General features: G+C 39.9%; 1 protein-coding gene across 9 annotated transcripts in view; it reads left to right on the top strand.

Annotated features, from left to right (window-relative positions):
• Positions 1-15,424, top strand: part of CADPS (calcium dependent secretion activator) — a 454,766-nt gene extending 439,342 nt beyond the window's left edge. For 6 of the 9 annotated variants that reach the window (XM_069473769.1, XM_069473770.1, XM_069473771.1 and 3 more), the window contains 2 exons: positions 10,895-10,999; positions 14,191-14,597. In XM_069473769.1, the coding sequence (XP_069329870.1) occupies positions 10,895-10,999; positions 14,191-14,370 (285 nt within the window). In that variant the 3' untranslated portion in view covers positions 14,371-14,597. Of the gene's footprint in view, positions 1-10,894; positions 11,000-14,190 lie in introns of all 9 variants that reach the window. The other 3 variants (XM_069473767.1, XM_069473764.1, XM_069473765.1) reach the window with 1 other exon arrangement.
• Positions 15,425-18,622: the final 3,198 nt, after the last annotated feature.

Here is an 18,622-nt window from a genome sequence, read left to right as displayed (position 1 = left end):
CGAACAGGGAGATTAAACCTCCTGTGCCTGGGAAATAAATGCTCCTCAGTGGGGCAGTGTTAATTGCTGAGCTTGGTGCAAAGATCATTTTGAGGCATTTAAGAAATACATGATTTTTATTAGTCTAACTGTTCCACGTAGGAGTTATTTCTCAGCAAAGGGCAAAAGCTTTGCCTGCCTCGCATTATTAGCCTAATTCTACTTAATTGTTTCCTAGAATAAGGGCTTCCTGAACACACATTCCAAACCTTAATCAGTCTGTTGTGGTGAGAGTGATTCTGGATGGGGAGCTGCTGCCCTTTTGGGCAAACGGGGTCTCAGGGTTGACTGAGTACTGCTTGATCAAATCTGTGCTTGGAAAGTTGGAAGAGGGGGGTCGCTAAGGGGATGGGGGAGTCTCTGTGAAAACATATGAGGTGATGTGGCACGCAGTATAAAAAATGCATCCTTTTTTGTTGTTTGGACCCAATCCTCTACGAGGATTCTCAGTTCTCATCTCTGGGCTTCATTTGATTCTATTTCACAGATTTAGAAATGTTGGCCCCGTGGCATGTTTTAAATAAACCAAATAAATGACTGAGCAAATGCTACCAGATTTGTTCTTTGTTCTTCACAGTCTCAAAACTCTGTGAAGCCTTGAGAGTTTGAGAGATTGTCTCAGTCTTGGTATTAAATGAAATGACCACATTCCTCTTTCAAAGAAATTTTTTTTTCTTTTCGTAAAGCTTGGTTGGGTGTTCCAGATTAAAATATGTACATTGCTACACATCCAAGCTTTCTTAGGCAAAGTTTCGTTTTCAGTATGGGAAGTGATTTTTATTTCCCATCTTTTTTTAAAATTATGGTAAGAGAACATGAAAAATTTACCATCGTAACCATTTCTAAGTGTATAGTTCAATAGTGTTACGTAGATTCAAAATGTGCAACCAGTCTCCAGAACTCGTTTCATCTTGCAAAACTGAAATTCTATACCCATTAAATAACTCCCCATTTCCCCCTCCCCTTAGCCCCTGGCAACACCGTTCTAACCATTCTACTTTCTGTTTCTATGAATTTAACTAGTCTAAATACCTCATATAAGTGGAATCATACAGGATTTTTCTTCTTCTGACTGATTTAACTCACTTAGCATTATGTCCTCAAGGGTCATCTATGTTGTAGCATGTGACAGGATTTCCTTAATTTTAAGGTCGAATAGTATGCCATCGTATGTATATATCTCGCATTGTTGGTCCGTTTATTCCCTGATGGACACTTGAGTTACTTCCGCCTTCTGGCTATTGTGAATAATGCCGCTATGAAGATAGGTGTGGGAATATGTCTTTGAGATCCTGCTTTCAATTTTTTTGCATCTATACCCAGACATGGAATTTCTGGATCACCCATCTTTCTATAAATGCATTTGCTCAGGTTGTGCAAATGATGGAAGAGTGGTATTTGCATTGGAGTTGAGGTAGTGTTCGTAATTGAAAATGCACATTAGTGACCTCTGCTTTCCCATCATATCCTATCCTGTCTTTAAGCTGATATCAATTAGTTGATCTTTGACTTATTTTTCTCATTGGTAAACTATTAGATGGTAAACATTTCCAGCAAAATATCATGATTATTAGGAAAGAAAGCCTTTGAGAGGCCATCCCACCTCCTTGTAGATGACCACCTGCCATATTGAGAGACATGGGATTGGATAGGATAAACGGGGATTTTGTGACTTATTGGGTTTCATACTATCTGATTGATTCAGAAGGAACAAAATCATTTCCAGTCTGACTTTGGCTAGCTTATATAGTTTACTGAGACTTCCAGGAAGTTAACCAAACCATTAAAAAGGCACAGAATGTATCTTCCAGAGAGAGACCCCTGTGTAGCCCATGTAAGCTAATCTTTGAATTAAACTCTCCTGCTTGATTTGCTCTCAGAAAGGATTCTTCAGGACTCTTCCCTCCCCTTGTAATTTCCCCCACGCAACTGTTGTTGATAGGACTGACTTGGGTTAGAAGGCTGCAGTGCATTAAGTCAGGAGCCCAAGTGTGGCTTCATCACTTGGATCATTCATTTGGAATGTTGATGCTACAGAATTACTTACTGTTGGATATTTTTCCACATTTCAGGATTAGGAGTTGCAATTTGATCATGAATAGATAACTGCTTATTTTAATAAAAGAATACTAAGGTATTATTTAGGCCCTTTCTAAGGGGTAGGGTGGGGGTGTTAAAATAATGTTTCCAAAGGCTAAATTCCATATACATGGTCCTAGAAAAGAAACAAAAATTTAAACAGTAAAAATTGAAATCTGTTTTTTAAAAAATATTATTTCTTTTGCACTGTCTCTTCCTTTTGAGAAGAGGCTAAAGGCAAAAGAGGAGCTGAATTCTCCCAGGTTGTAGATAACTATAGTCTGAAACCACAGTTGCCGCAAGGTGTCTCAGAGCCTCCATCAGTGAGTCAACAGGGAGATGCGCTCCCGACTTTAGGACCCAGCCACTTTGAAGAGCCACAGCACTAAGACAGCTTTGTAAAGACTTCAGTGAAATAGATTTTTAGGCATCCAAAGAATTACAGATGTTAAAAAAAAAAAAAATGTGCACCCTCAATTAAAAATGACATTCGGGGCAGGTCGGAAGGTCATTCTGATTACCTGTACTCTCTGATTTTGGTGTCTGGTTAAAGCTTTGTGCTTTTAGCTGAGCGTCCCGGAGCTGTGACCCATTTCTAAGAGCAGTTGTTCTGAGGAACAAATCCTGAATTACAGCAACACTCAAGTAAGGCAGAAGATTGCATCTTTCAGCGGTGTACTGGTTTTTGAAAGCATTTGGATGATATGCCCTTTTAGAAAGTATTTATTCAGCCGTTGGGGAGCTTTGACAAATCCTGAAACTTGCTATGAACTGCATGCAGTCATTTAGTGCTTTGCCCACTTGGCATAGATGGCTTGAACATACCAGGGTTTCTTTGTCGTACCCTCTCTGAATCTTTGCTTAGAACACTGCATATGACCAGATCCCTGGCGATCGTTAGACCTGAGAGACCCATTAGGGTGTGGAACTGTGGCTTAGCTTAACGAAGCTAAGCGTACTTTAGTAGAAGTGTAAAGAAACCCTGAATGATACTTTTCACATGTTCTTAAATTACCCAAATTGTAAGGAAGAAACATGCATTGAAAGCTTCAAATGTAAAATATTTCATTACAGTATTTCATTACAGCAATTTAAATATGTTGTGAGGGTTTTTCCCCCTCTAACGAATAATAACTCACTCTTGTCACCAAAAACAAAGTGAAGAACCTAGTCACATGGGTGTGGTCAAAGCATTATCTTCCTCTTTGACTCTTTGCCAACAAACAAAATGTCATTTCTTCATTATCCTCTCTAGGCAAGATGCTGAACCGGTTTCTCTGACATGTGGCTGTGTTGGGTTGGGGAAAGGGTACTTTGCAGAGAAAAGATGAAAAATCCTCCAGCATTGGCTGTGTCTCTTCAGTTCAAAAACACAGATTGGTTACCAAGTAGTTACCAAATTACTTGTTTGCTCAGGCATTTTTAGAAGAATGGAAGCTGCTCAGAAAGTTTTGCGCAACCCTGAATAGCCCAGAAGTAGGGAGATGTGATTTCTTATTTGTGAAGCAGCGTAGGCTAGCATGGCTCAGATAATAACAGCTAACACTTAGTATCTGCCTGGCACTGTGGCAAGCACCCCACACAAGTTAACTCATTTCATTCCCACAATGACTCTAAGTAGGTTTTTATTATTATCCCCACTTACTAGATGAGAAAACTGAGGCACAGATAGGTTAAGGGAATGTCAAAATTCAAACACAGGAGGTCTGGGTCAAGTGCATTTTCTTAGCTACTGGGTGCACTGGCTCTCAGACTTTCGAAGCCATGCTCCATCTCTTCTTAGCTGCTAGGTCACTTTATTTATGTTTCTCAGTTTCCTCATCTGTAAAGGAAAACTATGGGTGATAATAAAGATTCAACTACAGCAAAGTTTAGAGCTTAGACGTGAACTGCCCAGGCATTTAATGCTTTGCCTTCCTGGCATATATGGCTTGAACATGCCAGTTTCAAAGGAAATACGTATTAAGAAATGAATTAACAATTAGAACTCAATTCCTAGTGAATTTCAACTATCACTCAGGCTGGGAATATATTGGACTGAGTCTGAAGTTTTTAATCAAAGAACGTGTGTGGGGATGTGTTTGTGCATGGTATGGTAATTGATCCTTACGCCAAAAACCAAATTTTTTAAAGAGCTCATTTTTATGATATTGGGCTGACTATTACCCTCAGTTATAGGCTATGGGGCCACATGTCTTGTTGGGAGTGTGTGTGTGTGTGCGTGTGTGTGGGTATTTGCTAAAAGTGATATACTGCAGTATGCATGTTAGACTTTAACAAAAATTTTCTTTAAAGAAAAAAGCAACACAGGAAGAACTGAATTTTACACTAGACTATTTTCACTGGATTTGTGACTTTGCCTAAAATTTTTCTCTTATAGCACTTGCTGATGACATCTTTAATTTCACATGAGATGAATTTTTCCCCTGACATAAAAAGACTCTACTATTTTGCTCTCCCCTAGTCCCTGAAAAGTTTTTAATTTATGAAATATGATTTTTCAGAACTGAAATTTTGATCAGTGTTATATTTTTTCTAGCTGTAAAACTGGTAGGAAAATTCAATCCACTGTGATGAAGGCAACTTTTCTAGCTGTATTTTTCCTTGAAGACTAACTGCCCACAGTGAGAACTTTTTCCTACTAGCAATTGCTGAGTTACCAAACTAAAATAAAATAAGAAGAGATAGGACAATAGGGAAAAAGAAAAATATGTTAATTCTAGCTAAGAAATGGTATCCCTTCAGCCCCATTCAACTTTTTCTAATCATGTCTCTTAAGAGTCAGCAATGGTTGTTCTCTCATCCGTCAACTCTTAAGGCTACTGGGTGATTTTCCATGGGAATGCCCCTAAATCCCCACACTTTTCTGAGCAACTTTCTAAGCTCGTGAAACACACAATCTCTTCAACACCAAGCCAAGCTCAGGCTCTGAGGGAAACAGGTTCCACAGCATTGTCCTATACACACACTTCCTCCTTTGAGAACTTCAGAGCTAAATGACTTGCTGTGGAAACACCTAGAACTTAGAGCTGTTTCTGTATAACCAATCCATTACTTCTTTATAGTATCGAGTTGAGTACAAACAACTCATACAGATTTAGTGATAAAAAACCATCTTGAAACCTGTTCCACCACTTGCTAGTTGTGTGACTTAGGCTCTACTTATATAAACTGTGCCCTTTTTTCTCATCTACAGAGCGGGCTGTTCATAGTGTCCACCTCTTAAGAGTTTAATTCAATGAGTAAACTATATAATGCTCACGGTCTGTTTTGCACAGCACCTGCACATCTTAAGCGCTCAGTGTTCAACGAATAGGTAACTGTCTTTATTAATTGTATACACGCATGCATGCATGTGGGAGTATATTAGGAATCCTGTACACAATAGCACTTTGTTGAAAACAGTAGACTCTAAAGTCTTCAAGAAGGGTTTTGTCTGATGGGGTGGGTGCCTAAATTAAGGGGATAAATTACCCTTGCGATAAGTAATGTGGAAGTACAGCAAACAGTTCTGTTTCCTTTTCAGCCTGTATTCCTTGTTTCCACTGCCACCCATCTGTGATACACGGCTTGTTCTGAAAACAAATGTACCATCAACAGTAGTGTCTCCTCAGGACATCAAATTAACATCAAGATGTTGGGGTCGGGAATTAAGACTCATATAAGCGGTGGTGGTTATGATGGCAGAATACATAACCACAGCAGCAATCGTCGTAGCAACACGCTGTATAGCCAATTAGGGATTATCCAGAGCCAGACGAAGGCCCATTTTCTGTGAACCCTATATACTGTCCAGTGAGGTGTTAATTATTCCCCTTATCTCTACATGCTGCATCCCTTCCAGGGGACAAAGTTTCCAGGGGAACCGTGAACCCAAGGGTGGTGGACAAGGTAGACGTGAATGAGTATCTTCTCCATCAGAAAATTTAAGGGGGAGACAAAAAATAGAGTAATCAAGATGAGTAATATTTTAATACAACATTTTATAAAATCAAAATTAGTACAAAAAAAAATCCATGATAACTGAAATATCAAAATTTTAGTTAAAGACAAGATCGAGTCCTGCACTTGCACAACCCTGCCGCACCCTAATGCTAGCCTTAGTGAACCCGAATGTTACAGAAGGGATATTTTATCTTTCAGGAACGCTCTACACGAAGTAAATGCGTTTTCAGGGCAGAATGGGTGACCTGAGTGTAGGTGCATATTAATTATCTAAGCTTCTACTACAACGGGATCAAAAAAATTTCTTTGTGTTGCATATTGAAAGTATATTTGTTACGTTTCTGAGAGTAATAACAATAGTGGGTAAATTTTATTGAGTGCTTACTGTGGGATACTCACACTGCTGGGCATTTTCCATAAATTATTTCTTTTAGTGTTCACAGTAATCCCACGAAGTTAGTACTGGTATTAACCCGAAGAGGAGACTGAGGGTTGGAGAGTTAAGTAATTTGCTTGAGGTCAGTCAGCTAATAAGTAGCCAACCTAGGCTGAAGCTGTAACTTCAGTGCCACCGGCTTTGAGAAACCACTCGTCCTGGGTCTGAATCTTTTTAATCCAAGACTTAAATCTACGTCCATATAGTTTAAAATGTGCCTTAGGCATCCAAGATGGTTTTGTAGGTTTGGATGATGATCTACCACAAAACGACTTTACAACAGAATTGCATTGCTAAGAGCTACTCATGTGTCCTTTAAGACTTGTGCATACAAATCCAGAAATACACCAGTGAGAATCATTCCTTCACCACATGGCTTTCCCTGGTAACCTGCTCTGCGTTCTCCCTCATTTTTGGATCTTCTTGGTTGAGAGAGAGAGAGAGAGAGAGAAAAGAAGGGAGAAGAAATGATGATGATATGATGGCTGTAGTGGTGGAGGCGGTGGTAGTGGTGTCGATGGTGGTGGTGGCTAACATTTATTGCGCCCTTATTATGAACCAAGTATTGTGTGGAGTGCTTTGCTAGCATTATTTCATTTACTCATCAGAAAAATCCTATTAAAGACTGATGAATCCCATTTTCATCAGGAAACTGAGTCTCTGAGAAGGGAAGTAACTTGCCCAAGATCATAAACCCAGGTGTGTGTTAGGGTCTGTGCTCTTAACCACTACATTGTAGAAAGAAAGAAGAATTGAATGGCAAATTTTTAGATCAGCCTTCCCACTTCTTTTAAATAGAGCCTTCAGATCTGGTTGCAGCTACTGGAGAAGTTCCCAACTTTCCAAGGGCCCCGTTATCCTGCACTCCATAGCTGTGATAGGCATCCTTTTGCGTTCCAAGTTCAAAACCTCACAGAATGATCCCCAAAGGGCATAGTTTTAAAGGAGCCAGGGCTACCAAGGATTTTATTTCTTTAGTGCTTCTTTTAGGATTGAAATAACCTTATTGACAAAGTTTCAAATTTACATACCTAAATTAAGTAGAAGCTGCAAAGGAGTTGTGATTCTACTTAAATACTTAGTATATGTCATCAGCTCATAATTCTTATTTCTGCAGATTTAGAATACATTTCCCCCAAAATTTAGTGCCCAGGTGTTAGGATAGATCTGGAAAAGGCATATCTGAACGAAAGACAAAACAAAATGGGGAGAACTTAAAATGTTTTATTAATTTCCTCTTTTGAAGAATCATAACAAATCTGCTACATTAGCATGGATCTCAAATGAAGAAAACCTGATTAATAAGCACTGTGAGCCCATGAGGAAGAGCAGGAACAACCCAGACACCCAGTAATGTGCTGATAGATGTTTAATGACTAGCTTTCTGGGAGGAGGAAGCCCTGGTTGGTGGCATTTGCCAATTTCCGTGGTGTAAAAATCCCCACTAAGACCTATTTCTAGCTATCAATGTGATATCCCTGAATGTGGAGTTGGGAAGAAATGTACAAGATCAGCTGCCATGACCAGCACGCTGCTGTATCCCCTTGGGGAGGAGTAATGGTTAGAAAATCAGCTCTTTCCATCCAGTGGCTATCCTGCAGAACTGCCACTTCTGGCCTCACTAACTGTGTAACCTCAGGCAAGTCACTTCACCTCTCTGGGCCTTTGTTTCCTCCTCTACAAAGGATAGTTTAGAAGATCCTGTTCACCTCTAACATTTTAAAGTTCTAGAAGGCAGTGCCTCCTGCTTTTTCCGACATCCAAATGCCTTTAAGCGCCTTTCTGGAAAACCAAGTTAGCGCTGTGCTGCATCCAAAAGTGCCTCCAATTTCATCTACTGAGCATAAGGTTTGGAAAGGAGTGACTTACTCCCTTTTGCCTCTTTAAATGTGTAGCCAATGGGGCATCATACATTTTTTACACTTCTTTTGCTAGATGTGAGATCCAGGAAGGAAAGCATGGATGTTCCAGGGCTTTCTTGTTCTCCTGGGATGGGAGTCTGCGTGTGATGCACTGATCCATTGCTGTCTGCGATTTCTACCTCCCTACCCTTTCAGCAGCAGAGCAAGAGTGTTGATAGTATCCTACCTTTTTATTTTTATTTTTATTTTTCACTATCCAAAAGCTATTTACAAGAGTGGGAACTGCTTACATAAAATGGAGGGGGGTGGCGTTATTTTTTTTTTCCTGAAAGGTGGCACGTCTCTCAGCAAAGAGAAAAAGGCATGTTGCACAAGGCTTGCTGGCAGTGATATAAGCCAGCGCCGGTTTGCCTGTTGTCACAGCCAAAGCAAAATGCCACCTCTGCCTAGAAGCCAGAGTGCCACACTCCTCCTTTGTGTCCCTGAGATGTACCCATCATGAGGCCCCGAGCTTGTTGGTCTGGCCAGGAGGTCACTAGGGTTTCTTGAAGGTCATCTTCCAACCCCAGGAGGCTGGGGATAACAGGAGATTGATCATGGCTCTGGAAATGGATTTTTTGAGCCCCCAGATGACATGTCAGATACAGCCAGTGAATGTGGAGTTTGAGGCCTGGAGTGAGCACGAGAGTAAGGTAGGGCTGCAGAAACACCAGTGACCCGGTGATCTTCCTGTTCCAGGACCCCTTCCTAACAAACCCAGATGCAGTGACAGCAAAAGCTCCAGAATCCCAAGGCAGGAGGTGCCAAAAACACCCCCCAACAAATACTACCAAAAAAAAAAAAAAAGTTTCAGTAAAATGTTCTCATCCCTAGAGGGGAAAACCTGTCCATGCCTGAAGCAGCTTGACCCCAGCAAACACCCTCCTTCCATGGAGTGAACTGCAAATCTCAAGAAAAAAAAATCCCCCACCCCCCACCCCGCCTGCTCCCTGGGGAGGGACAGAAGGTTCCTAAAACTGACAGTTTCGCCTCCATGATCTTTAAAAGAGCAGAAGTTGGCTGTGAGGCTGCAGTGCTGCCTTGATTGGGGTAGTGTGGTCTCTGCTGCGGCTGGGCTCCAAGGAGAGCCACAATTGGCTCTGATGAGGAAGGAGCCTAGAAATGAAAGATTGCAAAGAGGGCTTCTGCACGCCATGGCTGAGACTGTGTCGTTTCTTGCAAGGTGAAACTTGGCAGTTCTACCTTGCAAGTAAAAAAACCTAAATTAATTTTTTTTAAAGAAATTAAGTCAGAAACAAGGCTTCGGAAAAACTGTGAGTGTTAGGCATAAACTGATTTTGGATGATCTTTAGGTGAGAAAGGGTGGAGTTACCATCGGAAACATGTTTTTATTTATGCTTTTCGAATCCCCACTGGTGTGCGATGTGTGTGTGCGCTTGGGTGCACGTGCGTGTGTGTATTGGTTAGCATGAGAGTGTGCCTCGTCTCAATTCTCTAACCACTCTTTCTTTTTTGCATCTTTTCTGTACACAGTTCATATAGATGCCCTATAAATAAATATATAGGTCCATCCACACCTTTTCATTTTATTTGTAAATTGTTTGGTATAAGCGGCAGAGCGTAATGAAACCTGGTGAAGTTTAAAAGATTAGATTTTTTTTTTCATACTGACACTTCATAACACTGTTCATATGTCTCCGAGTGAGATTTATGAATATATGAGCAGTACTGCAAAATTATACTGCACCAGAGACTTCCTGCACCACAGGGGTGGCAGTCTAAAGTGACACAGCTTCAAGCATTTTTCACAGACAAGAAGCAAAATTTAACCCCCTTAAGGGGAAGTATGATTTCAACAGCTTGAAATGAGCTCATTTGTAGATGGTTTTTTTTCTCTCATCTTCCATAATTTTTTGGTGTTAAGATTAAAACAGATTGCAGAGCCAATGTAAGGGCACGTAAGCTGCCCAGAGTACAGTTTGGCCCTTAAAGAGAAATCCTCATTCATTGTCTTTATCAGGAAACTCCCCAATCAGGTACATGAAGGTAAACTTTCCCCTAAATTCCTGAGGCTGTCTCAGCCTGACTCCCAGAACTGTACTTAGGAGATGGGGTTTGGAGTTTTCAAAAAGGTAAGTGGCAAGCAACATCAGTTAGTTCAGTGGAGAAGCCTTCATCTCTCTGGGCACCGGAGACAATGGCATTAGGAAATAAGCAACTGAGTGAAATTAACCAATAAAAACGAGAACTGGAAGAAGCAAAAGATGTTCTCTATGAATTGACTGTATATGAAATGTCTATAGTGGAAGTGTTCTATGTTAGATTCAAGTCCAGACCGATCTCTCTTAGATTGATCCAGTACCCTGTGATTTTGGGCAAATTCATGTTCATTATCTCTGTGCTCTCAAATTCTCTTTAACCATTTTGTTTCCTCCCGGGACAGAGTGAGGTACTCAAACGTGGCCTGATCCCCTCTCTGCCCTGTAAATGCTCCACGATGTGTTGGCTGGAGAACTTTTGTCTCTTTTTTCAGCAATGGTACAACAGCTCCATGAACGTGATCTGTACCTGGTTGACGGACCGGATGGACTTACAGCTTCACATTTATCAGTTGAAAACACTAATTAGGATGGTAAAGGTAAAAGAAAAAATAATTATTCTCCTTTGCAAATAGCTCACTGAATTACATTTCATCGGCAAGCTGCAGAGCTTCCTTAACACAAAGAATATTAGTTTACATATAAAGCAGGATGACTTCTAAAACAGTATCTCACGTAAGAAAAACCTATGAAATCACTTTGCAATGCATAATTTATTACTCAGACATCAAAGGAAAATTTAATAAAAAGAAATTTGATACCTTTATTCAGATAGGAAAAATACTTTCTGTATTTGCCATGCAAAAATACTGCAGAGGCCATCGTACCCTTTGCCTAGACTGTCAAAAGCTGGCTTTTGGTGCCATTATGCTAATCACATCAATTACCAATTTCATTTATGGTTTAATTAAATAAAATTTTGCCACAATTAATTTAATAGAAATATTTACCCCCAGCTATTTCTAAATATGTCCTGTGATCATTAACAGAATGCAAATCAATATTGTTCTCATAGTTAATTGAAGTAGTTTCTCTTATAATGCGTGTATACAATCAAATGTAAAGGATCACAAAGGTGAGATAACATACCCTGAAAGTAGCTTTTTTTCCCTGTTCTTGTGTGTGTGCCTTGGACTAATGATAATTATTTCAGCGTGAAATCTCAGTGGTTTACATGAAATAATAAGATCACAGAAGGGGGTAAATACGTTTTTGATCATTTCAGTTTCCATTTGATGCCTCACCATAGAGGGTTTTAAAACATTCGTATGCAAAAACCTCAAACTACAAAGTCTCCTTTAAAATATATAAACAATGAATGGAGCTGAATTTCTATTTCTTAACACTTTGCCAAAAGTCTCCCCCACACCCACCCCCTGGCAACATCACCCCCACCCCCCCACCCTATTTTTTAGTCTCTTTTGGATTAGCACCATTTCACTGAAGGTGCTCCTCTATCCCAGTGCTGACTTAAAACCAATTACTGCTCCATTGTGTGTAATTAAGGAGAATTATTATCATGTGCATTTGATCTCACAAAGCGTCCACCCAGGGAAGGTTATAGACAGCAGTGTATTGCAGCTCTTAAAAAAGAAATGTATGCACTTGGACTATGGACCCAGCCTAATTTTCCTATTTTTTACTTCAGTTCCTTAAGGCAAGCTCACTAGTCATTGCCTGACCCCTTGAATTCCATTTTCGGGTAAAAATATCCTTTGGAGAAATCTATTGTTTGACCCTTACTGGATAGATATGAAAAGAAGACATAATTTTAATATTTTAAAATTATCTTCCCATTACTGATATTTCCAGATCTATGTTGGGAATTAGCAATATTTTATTAAGAAAAAAATATAAGTCAGAGAGGAGGTTTAATTTTAGCCTTCTGCCAAAAATTAAATGACAACAAAAAACAAACAAACACAGACATGAACCACAGAGAAGGGAAGCGGAAATCTCAAAAGGAACTGCCAAAGGAATCCATTCATTTTCACCCAAAGTGGACCCAGCTTAACTAATGCCACAACTCAGAGGTAGGAAGCAGAATTCCCTACCGCTTTACCTAGCGCATAACCCAGAAGTCTCCTTCTCCGAGGCAAATTTCCTTCCCACATCAACAGCCACTCCATTTATTCATCCATTCATTCATTATTCAGCAAGCATTTATTCATTCATCCAACATTGGATAAATATTAGGTGAGCCTCTACTCGTCTAATACCAGATGGAGGATTCAAGAATGACTGGATGTGGTCCCTGCCCTGAGGCATTCAGAGTCTAGTTGGGGTACACCCTGCTCTGGAATTTGAATAAAGGAGAGACTACTCAAGCAGTTTTTATTTTCCTTCTCCCCATCACACTCTGGGAGCGATTATGTTATTCTAAGTGGCAACAGAACAACTGATTGAAAGTACAAAAATTCAAATTAGTCATCTGGATATCTGGTCTACGCTATGCCTGGCATTTATTCGGTCTCCTCCCCTTCCCTGTCTGGCAGAAGACAGTTCAGGTAGCTCCCTAGCTTCCTTCTCCTCCTCAGCAAGCCTTGCAGCTTAAGACATGATTTAGGATAATCTTATAATTTAGTGTCTCAATCAGGTTACTTTTCTGTTATTGAACTTCACTAAGCCAAACTGTATTCACATGTCATTACAACATGTGACCTTCAAGAGGGGATGACATTATGATTGTTAACACTGCGACTGCATTAGATGCGCTATTAGAAATAGAAATGATGATGGGAGTGGCTTTGAAGTCTGCTAACCTTCCTTCTCTTGCCCCTTTAGCAAGTTTTCCATATCAATAGGAGAAACAAACAGCAGAATCAGTGGCTGAAATGATATGCAGTGTGAGGAGGAGACTTGTAGTTAGAGAGAGACCTTTAAAAAAAAAATTACGAAGTAGACAACAGCCAGATGCTTCTGGTCATGTTCAATTAACACTAAGGGATTTCTAGAAAAACAGTCCTTGAGATACCTAAGGAAATCCGAGAGAAACTGCCTGAAGGAACAAAGAAAGAACTTGTGGTATGGTAATACCAAAACCATTGTTCTTGAAAAAGAGCCAAGTTTCTTCCCTGAGACCATGAAGTTGTGAACGGAATAGATCCAGTTCTTTCCCAAGGAGATAAGAAATGAGTCACATGCTTGCCACATATCGAAGAGGCATTAGCGCTCCATCTTTCCCGTAATTATTGCTGCCTGTAATAGGTTTCATATACTAACATACATATGTCTGTCTTGTGAAGGAGACAGAGGGATATCAGTACAGCTCATGCAGTTACAAGACTCGAAAATACTAAAGACCAGACTGCAACAGAAATCACAGCATACCATAATCATTCGATCCATTATTTATATGTTATAGCCCTTTCCACTATCTGTTATAGTATATCATGCTAACCCAAGAGAAAGAACCAGACCACAAAAAGGAACCAAAACAATTATGGAATATATCCTTTTATGGAACTGAATAAACACAAGCTTATGTTCTTTGCTTTGTCTCATCTAATATAGTTGATCCTGTCACAATTTCTTATTTTCTGCCATTCAGCGAAATCTCAGTTTTCAATAAGAGTGAGATCTGAGCACAGTGGCTTTTTCTTTGACGATGCATAAAATGTGACACTTAGCTACAGGTCAATGCTCTCACACCCACACCTGCTGTACATCCTCTCCCTCCCCACCATGGAGATGGGACCTCCCTTATCACTGCATTTTTTTCCCTCTTTAGAAAACCTATAGAGATTTCCGGTTGCAAGGGGTCCTGGACTCCACCTTAAACAGCAAGACCTACGAAACCATCCGGAACCGTCTCACTGTGGAGGAAGCCACAGCATCAGTGAGTGAAGGTGGGGGCCTGCAGGGGATCAGCATGAAGGACAGCGATGAGGAAGATGAAGAAGACGATTAGACTCTTTGGTCCTAGAGTCCACTGGGATGGAGTCCCATAATCAGTGCATGTCCTTAGTCTGTTAGTTAACCCCATTAGGGAATTTTCTGTCAACAACCATGCCCATGAGATGTTTACCAATACAATTGCCATTTTAGCTATGTGGTACTGAGATTAGCAAATGACCTTCAAATCCACTGATTTCCCGATTTCCATGTCTATATGTTTACAAGCAATATGGAGCACCATTCTTTAAATACTGTTCATGGAGAATACATAGTCCAACCGCTAGGTATGTCCCTGTTATCAGCAACGATAAATGATGCTTCATTCATGTACTGTGTATGCATTGATGGTAAACAAACGTGAGGACGAATACACCGAGTATTTTCACTTCTTTGTTTCACGTATGTGGATGCCAGTTATTTAAATGAGTACATAGATAATTTAATTAAAACACATAGATCTGCTTTGGTTTTTTGAAAAACAAAAGGCAAGTCTCCAACAACCAACTTTCAATTCTCTCTGTTCCCCTACAACTAAAAAATGACCCTTTTGTGTCCTTGTCAACCCATCCTTTCATTTATTCATATAGTTAGCCAAAAAAAGGATGGCTACATACCAATGGATTAATTAACTTAATTGCCACGGCAAGGGGGCAATCCTATCATGACTTAACATCAAGCACAGTTCAGAACAACTGTCTTCTGTCTAAGTTTATCCTAGTAAATGTTACATTTTGCTTTTATGTTTCAATAACTGTATGTAAAAAAAAAAATCCAAATATTTAAATTACCACCCTAGACTAAAAATGTGTTTATAATAAGATATGGATATTTCCTTCAGTAGATTGTAACCATAATTTAAATTATTTTGTTCCACACTGTTTTTTATATCTGTCATGTACATTGCATTTTGACCTGTAACTGCACGACCCTGGGGTTCGCTGCAGAGCTATTTCTTTCCGTGTAAGTAGTGGATCCATCTTGCTTTTGCCTTATATAAAGCCTACAGTTATGAAAGTGTGGAAAACTGTGGCTTCTCAATAAATAACTATTCAAATGTCCTAAGAATACATGTTTGAGTCTGTGTTCCTCTGTTTCCTTTGAAAGCCAGAACTGAAACACAAGCAGCAAGGAGAGGAAAGGGGAGGGAAGAGGCAATTTTCTTAGAGTGTTCTTGAAACTGTTGGAGTGGGTCGTTTTCAAATGCTTGTAGTTCTCCACAAGAGACTGCCTAAAATTCCGTTAATTCAGACTCCACTAACTCAGAATCTGTGGGCATTTGGACATGTTGGGCAGATTACGCTTGTATTATAGGATAAATAAGGGTTTGCTAAGCAAGTGAGTAGTGTAAACGAGAGAAATGTTTCTCCTGTATGAAGAGAAGGCCAACAAACTGTTTTTAAGCACCACTTTAACAGCAGTGTTTGCATTCAAACAAAGTGTGTGCCAATTATATATGATTCTTATATATTTGTTCAAGCATTCTACAAGATTCTGGTACTCTTCTCGCTCCTCAGGCCCTGTCAACAATATGATCACCTAAGTTTGAAGGAAATCTAATGTTTTGTAGCCTTGTTTGGATCTGTCATTAAACCAGGCTGATCTTTCCTTGGGGCTGACTGAGGTGTTAAGGAAACGGCTACTTTGCCAACAGGACCAGGTAGAATGATCACCAGTAGTTCTCTACAAAACAACACCTCTATACAAGACGTCCTCCTCTGTTTAGTCCTTGAGGTCTACAGGTACAAATCAACAGTACTTCCTGCCCTAACTGGGCTCCCATTTATTGAGCAACTATTCTAAGCCAGGCATTCTGCATATATTACCTCATTTAAATCTCATAACTACCATAAAGGAGAGGACTGTTGTTATCCTCATTTATAGATGAGGAAATTAAGCTCAAAAAAGTTAAGTGAGCTTGCCCAATGGTTATATAACTCCATGCAGAAGCATTAGCCCAGAAATAACAGCATAAAACTGGTACTATGAATGATGGGGATATATCCTTCAGATGTGAAAAAAAAAAACTTTGGCCAGTGACACATAGTTACAGTGGCAAAGTCAAGATTTTTTTAAAAATATGTTTTTATTATATTTTGAGTTTCAAAACTAAATCATATTTCTTGGGACAATTACAAACATTTTTTTTAAATGTGCAAAGAGGGAGCATCTGTCCAGTGTATAGGAGTTAGAAAAAGGAGGAAAATATTCAGGAGCCCTGGAGGAAAGCTAAGTGAATGAATTAGATAATTCACCAAATGGCGTGATTCAAAAGTCATAGAGAACCAAGCCAGAAAAGACTGTGCCTCCAAAACCAAACTTTTAAAAAAAAAATTCCTTCAAAAGGGGAATTCACCACCACCTAGCACTGAGGATCCTGTTAAATATCCCCCAGTGTGACAACCCTGGAAAAATGGCTAAGGGGAAGGAAATGACATCAGAAGAGGTCAGAGAGAAAGCACTGACCAAGTTTTCCCCGGTTGGAGCGTGCCTCACCACAAACTCAAAGCTGAGAAGACAGCTTTGGTATCTTGAACTTACTTTTTTTATTTCTTTGGGATAGTATCTTGAGCTTGCTTTTTTTCTCTGTTTAGTTATTTTATTATACACACAGAAGAGTGCACAAATTCTAAGCATACAACTCAGTGATTTACCACAAAGTGAATACACTCATGGAACAACTACTCGGTCAAGAAATGGAACGAACCAAAACATTTGTACCTCTGTAAAGTTCTGAAATTTAAAAAATTTTAAAAAATATTTTAAAAAGAAATAGAATGTACCGAAGATCCTCAACATACCCCACGTCCATGCCCAATTTCAATCTCTACCCACTCCTTGCTTACCAAAGGAAACCACTATCTTGATGTCTAATAGCACAGATTACCTTGCTTGTTTTCAACATTTATGTAATTATAATCACAGTGCATATTCCTTCATGCCTGGATTCTTTTGCTCTACGTTATATTGTTGGTGTAGCTGTGATTCATTTCTTTTCATTGCTGTGTAGTATTCCAATGTATAAATACACCACAATTGACGTATCCATGTTAATCCATATTGGGCTATTAGGAGTAATGCTGCCATGAATTACCTTGTATTTATCTTTTGGTGCAATTGCTGGGTCATAGGGGAAAGGTATGTTCATTTTTAGAAGATGCTGCCAGTTTTCCACAGAGGGCAAACAAAGTTATACTGTCACGAGCAGCGAATCAAAGTCCCTGTTGTTCTACATCCTTGAAAACATTATGCATGGTCACTCTGATTTTCGACATTCTGATAAGTGGTGTGGTGGTTTATCATTATAGTTCACTAATTACAAAAACGGAGTCGATTGCTTTTTAACATGTATATATTGGTCATTTGGAGAGCCTCTTTAGTGAAGTGCATGTGTAAGTCTTTGTCCCTTTTATTAAAAAGAGGAAAATCCTAGAGCTATCTGAAGACTGATAGGGAAGAGGCCATAGGAAAAAGTGGCAGATGGATGGGGAGATGTCAAGGAAAATGTTAACCTGACAAAAAAGCGTTCACTTTATTATCAGTCCACAAATAGTTGAGTACGTACTGATCAGGCACTGTGCTAGGAACATCCAGACTCTCCTTAATGCTCTCCCTCTCATCAGCTGGCAAGACCTTTCTAAAAGGCAAGTGTGATCTTGCTCCTCCTGTAATTAAAAGCATCCAATTGCCCCCATTGCTCTTACGATGAAGCCAAAATTCCTTAACGTGGCATCCCAGGCCATGTACAATCTAACCCTTGTCCACCTCTCCATCCTCCTTCTGTTAACCCTGCTCCTCTTACAGGGTTTGTGTACACTCACCACCTCTCACTTCCTGTTCTGCACCATGCTTCTTCCCACGTGGCACCTGGGGCCCACCTCTGAACCGCCTCATCTCACTCTTCAAATCCAGGCTAAAGTTGAGTTCCCCAAGGAAGCCTTTCCAAGCCCCACCCTCAGTTCAGCATCCATTTCCTTAGCATATATTCTCATAACGCTCTACTTCTCTTTCTTGGGATTCATCACACGCTTCATGAATGGGTCATACACATTGTGCAGGTTTCACATCTCTTTTCTCCACCTCAGAAGGGTATGGGCTGCACCAGCTTTCCCACTCTATCCCCAGTTAAAATGCTGTCGATAACTATGTGACTAGTGAATGAAGGCTGAAAGTACAGGGATGGAGATGATCTGGTTGCTATTCTCTTAGAACCTTTAGTCTAGGTAGTATGAATCTTCCAAAGATGCACATTGACTAAATATTATAAG

Source organism: Eulemur rufifrons, chromosome 7 (genome assembly GCF_041146395.1).
Source record: "Eulemur rufifrons isolate Redbay chromosome 7, OSU_ERuf_1, whole genome shotgun sequence".
NCBI classification, from domain to species: domain Eukaryota; kingdom Metazoa; phylum Chordata; class Mammalia; order Primates; family Lemuridae; genus Eulemur; species Eulemur rufifrons.
The sequence above is the reverse complement of the archived record's forward strand: the minus strand, read 5'-3'. Positions and strand labels throughout refer to the sequence as shown.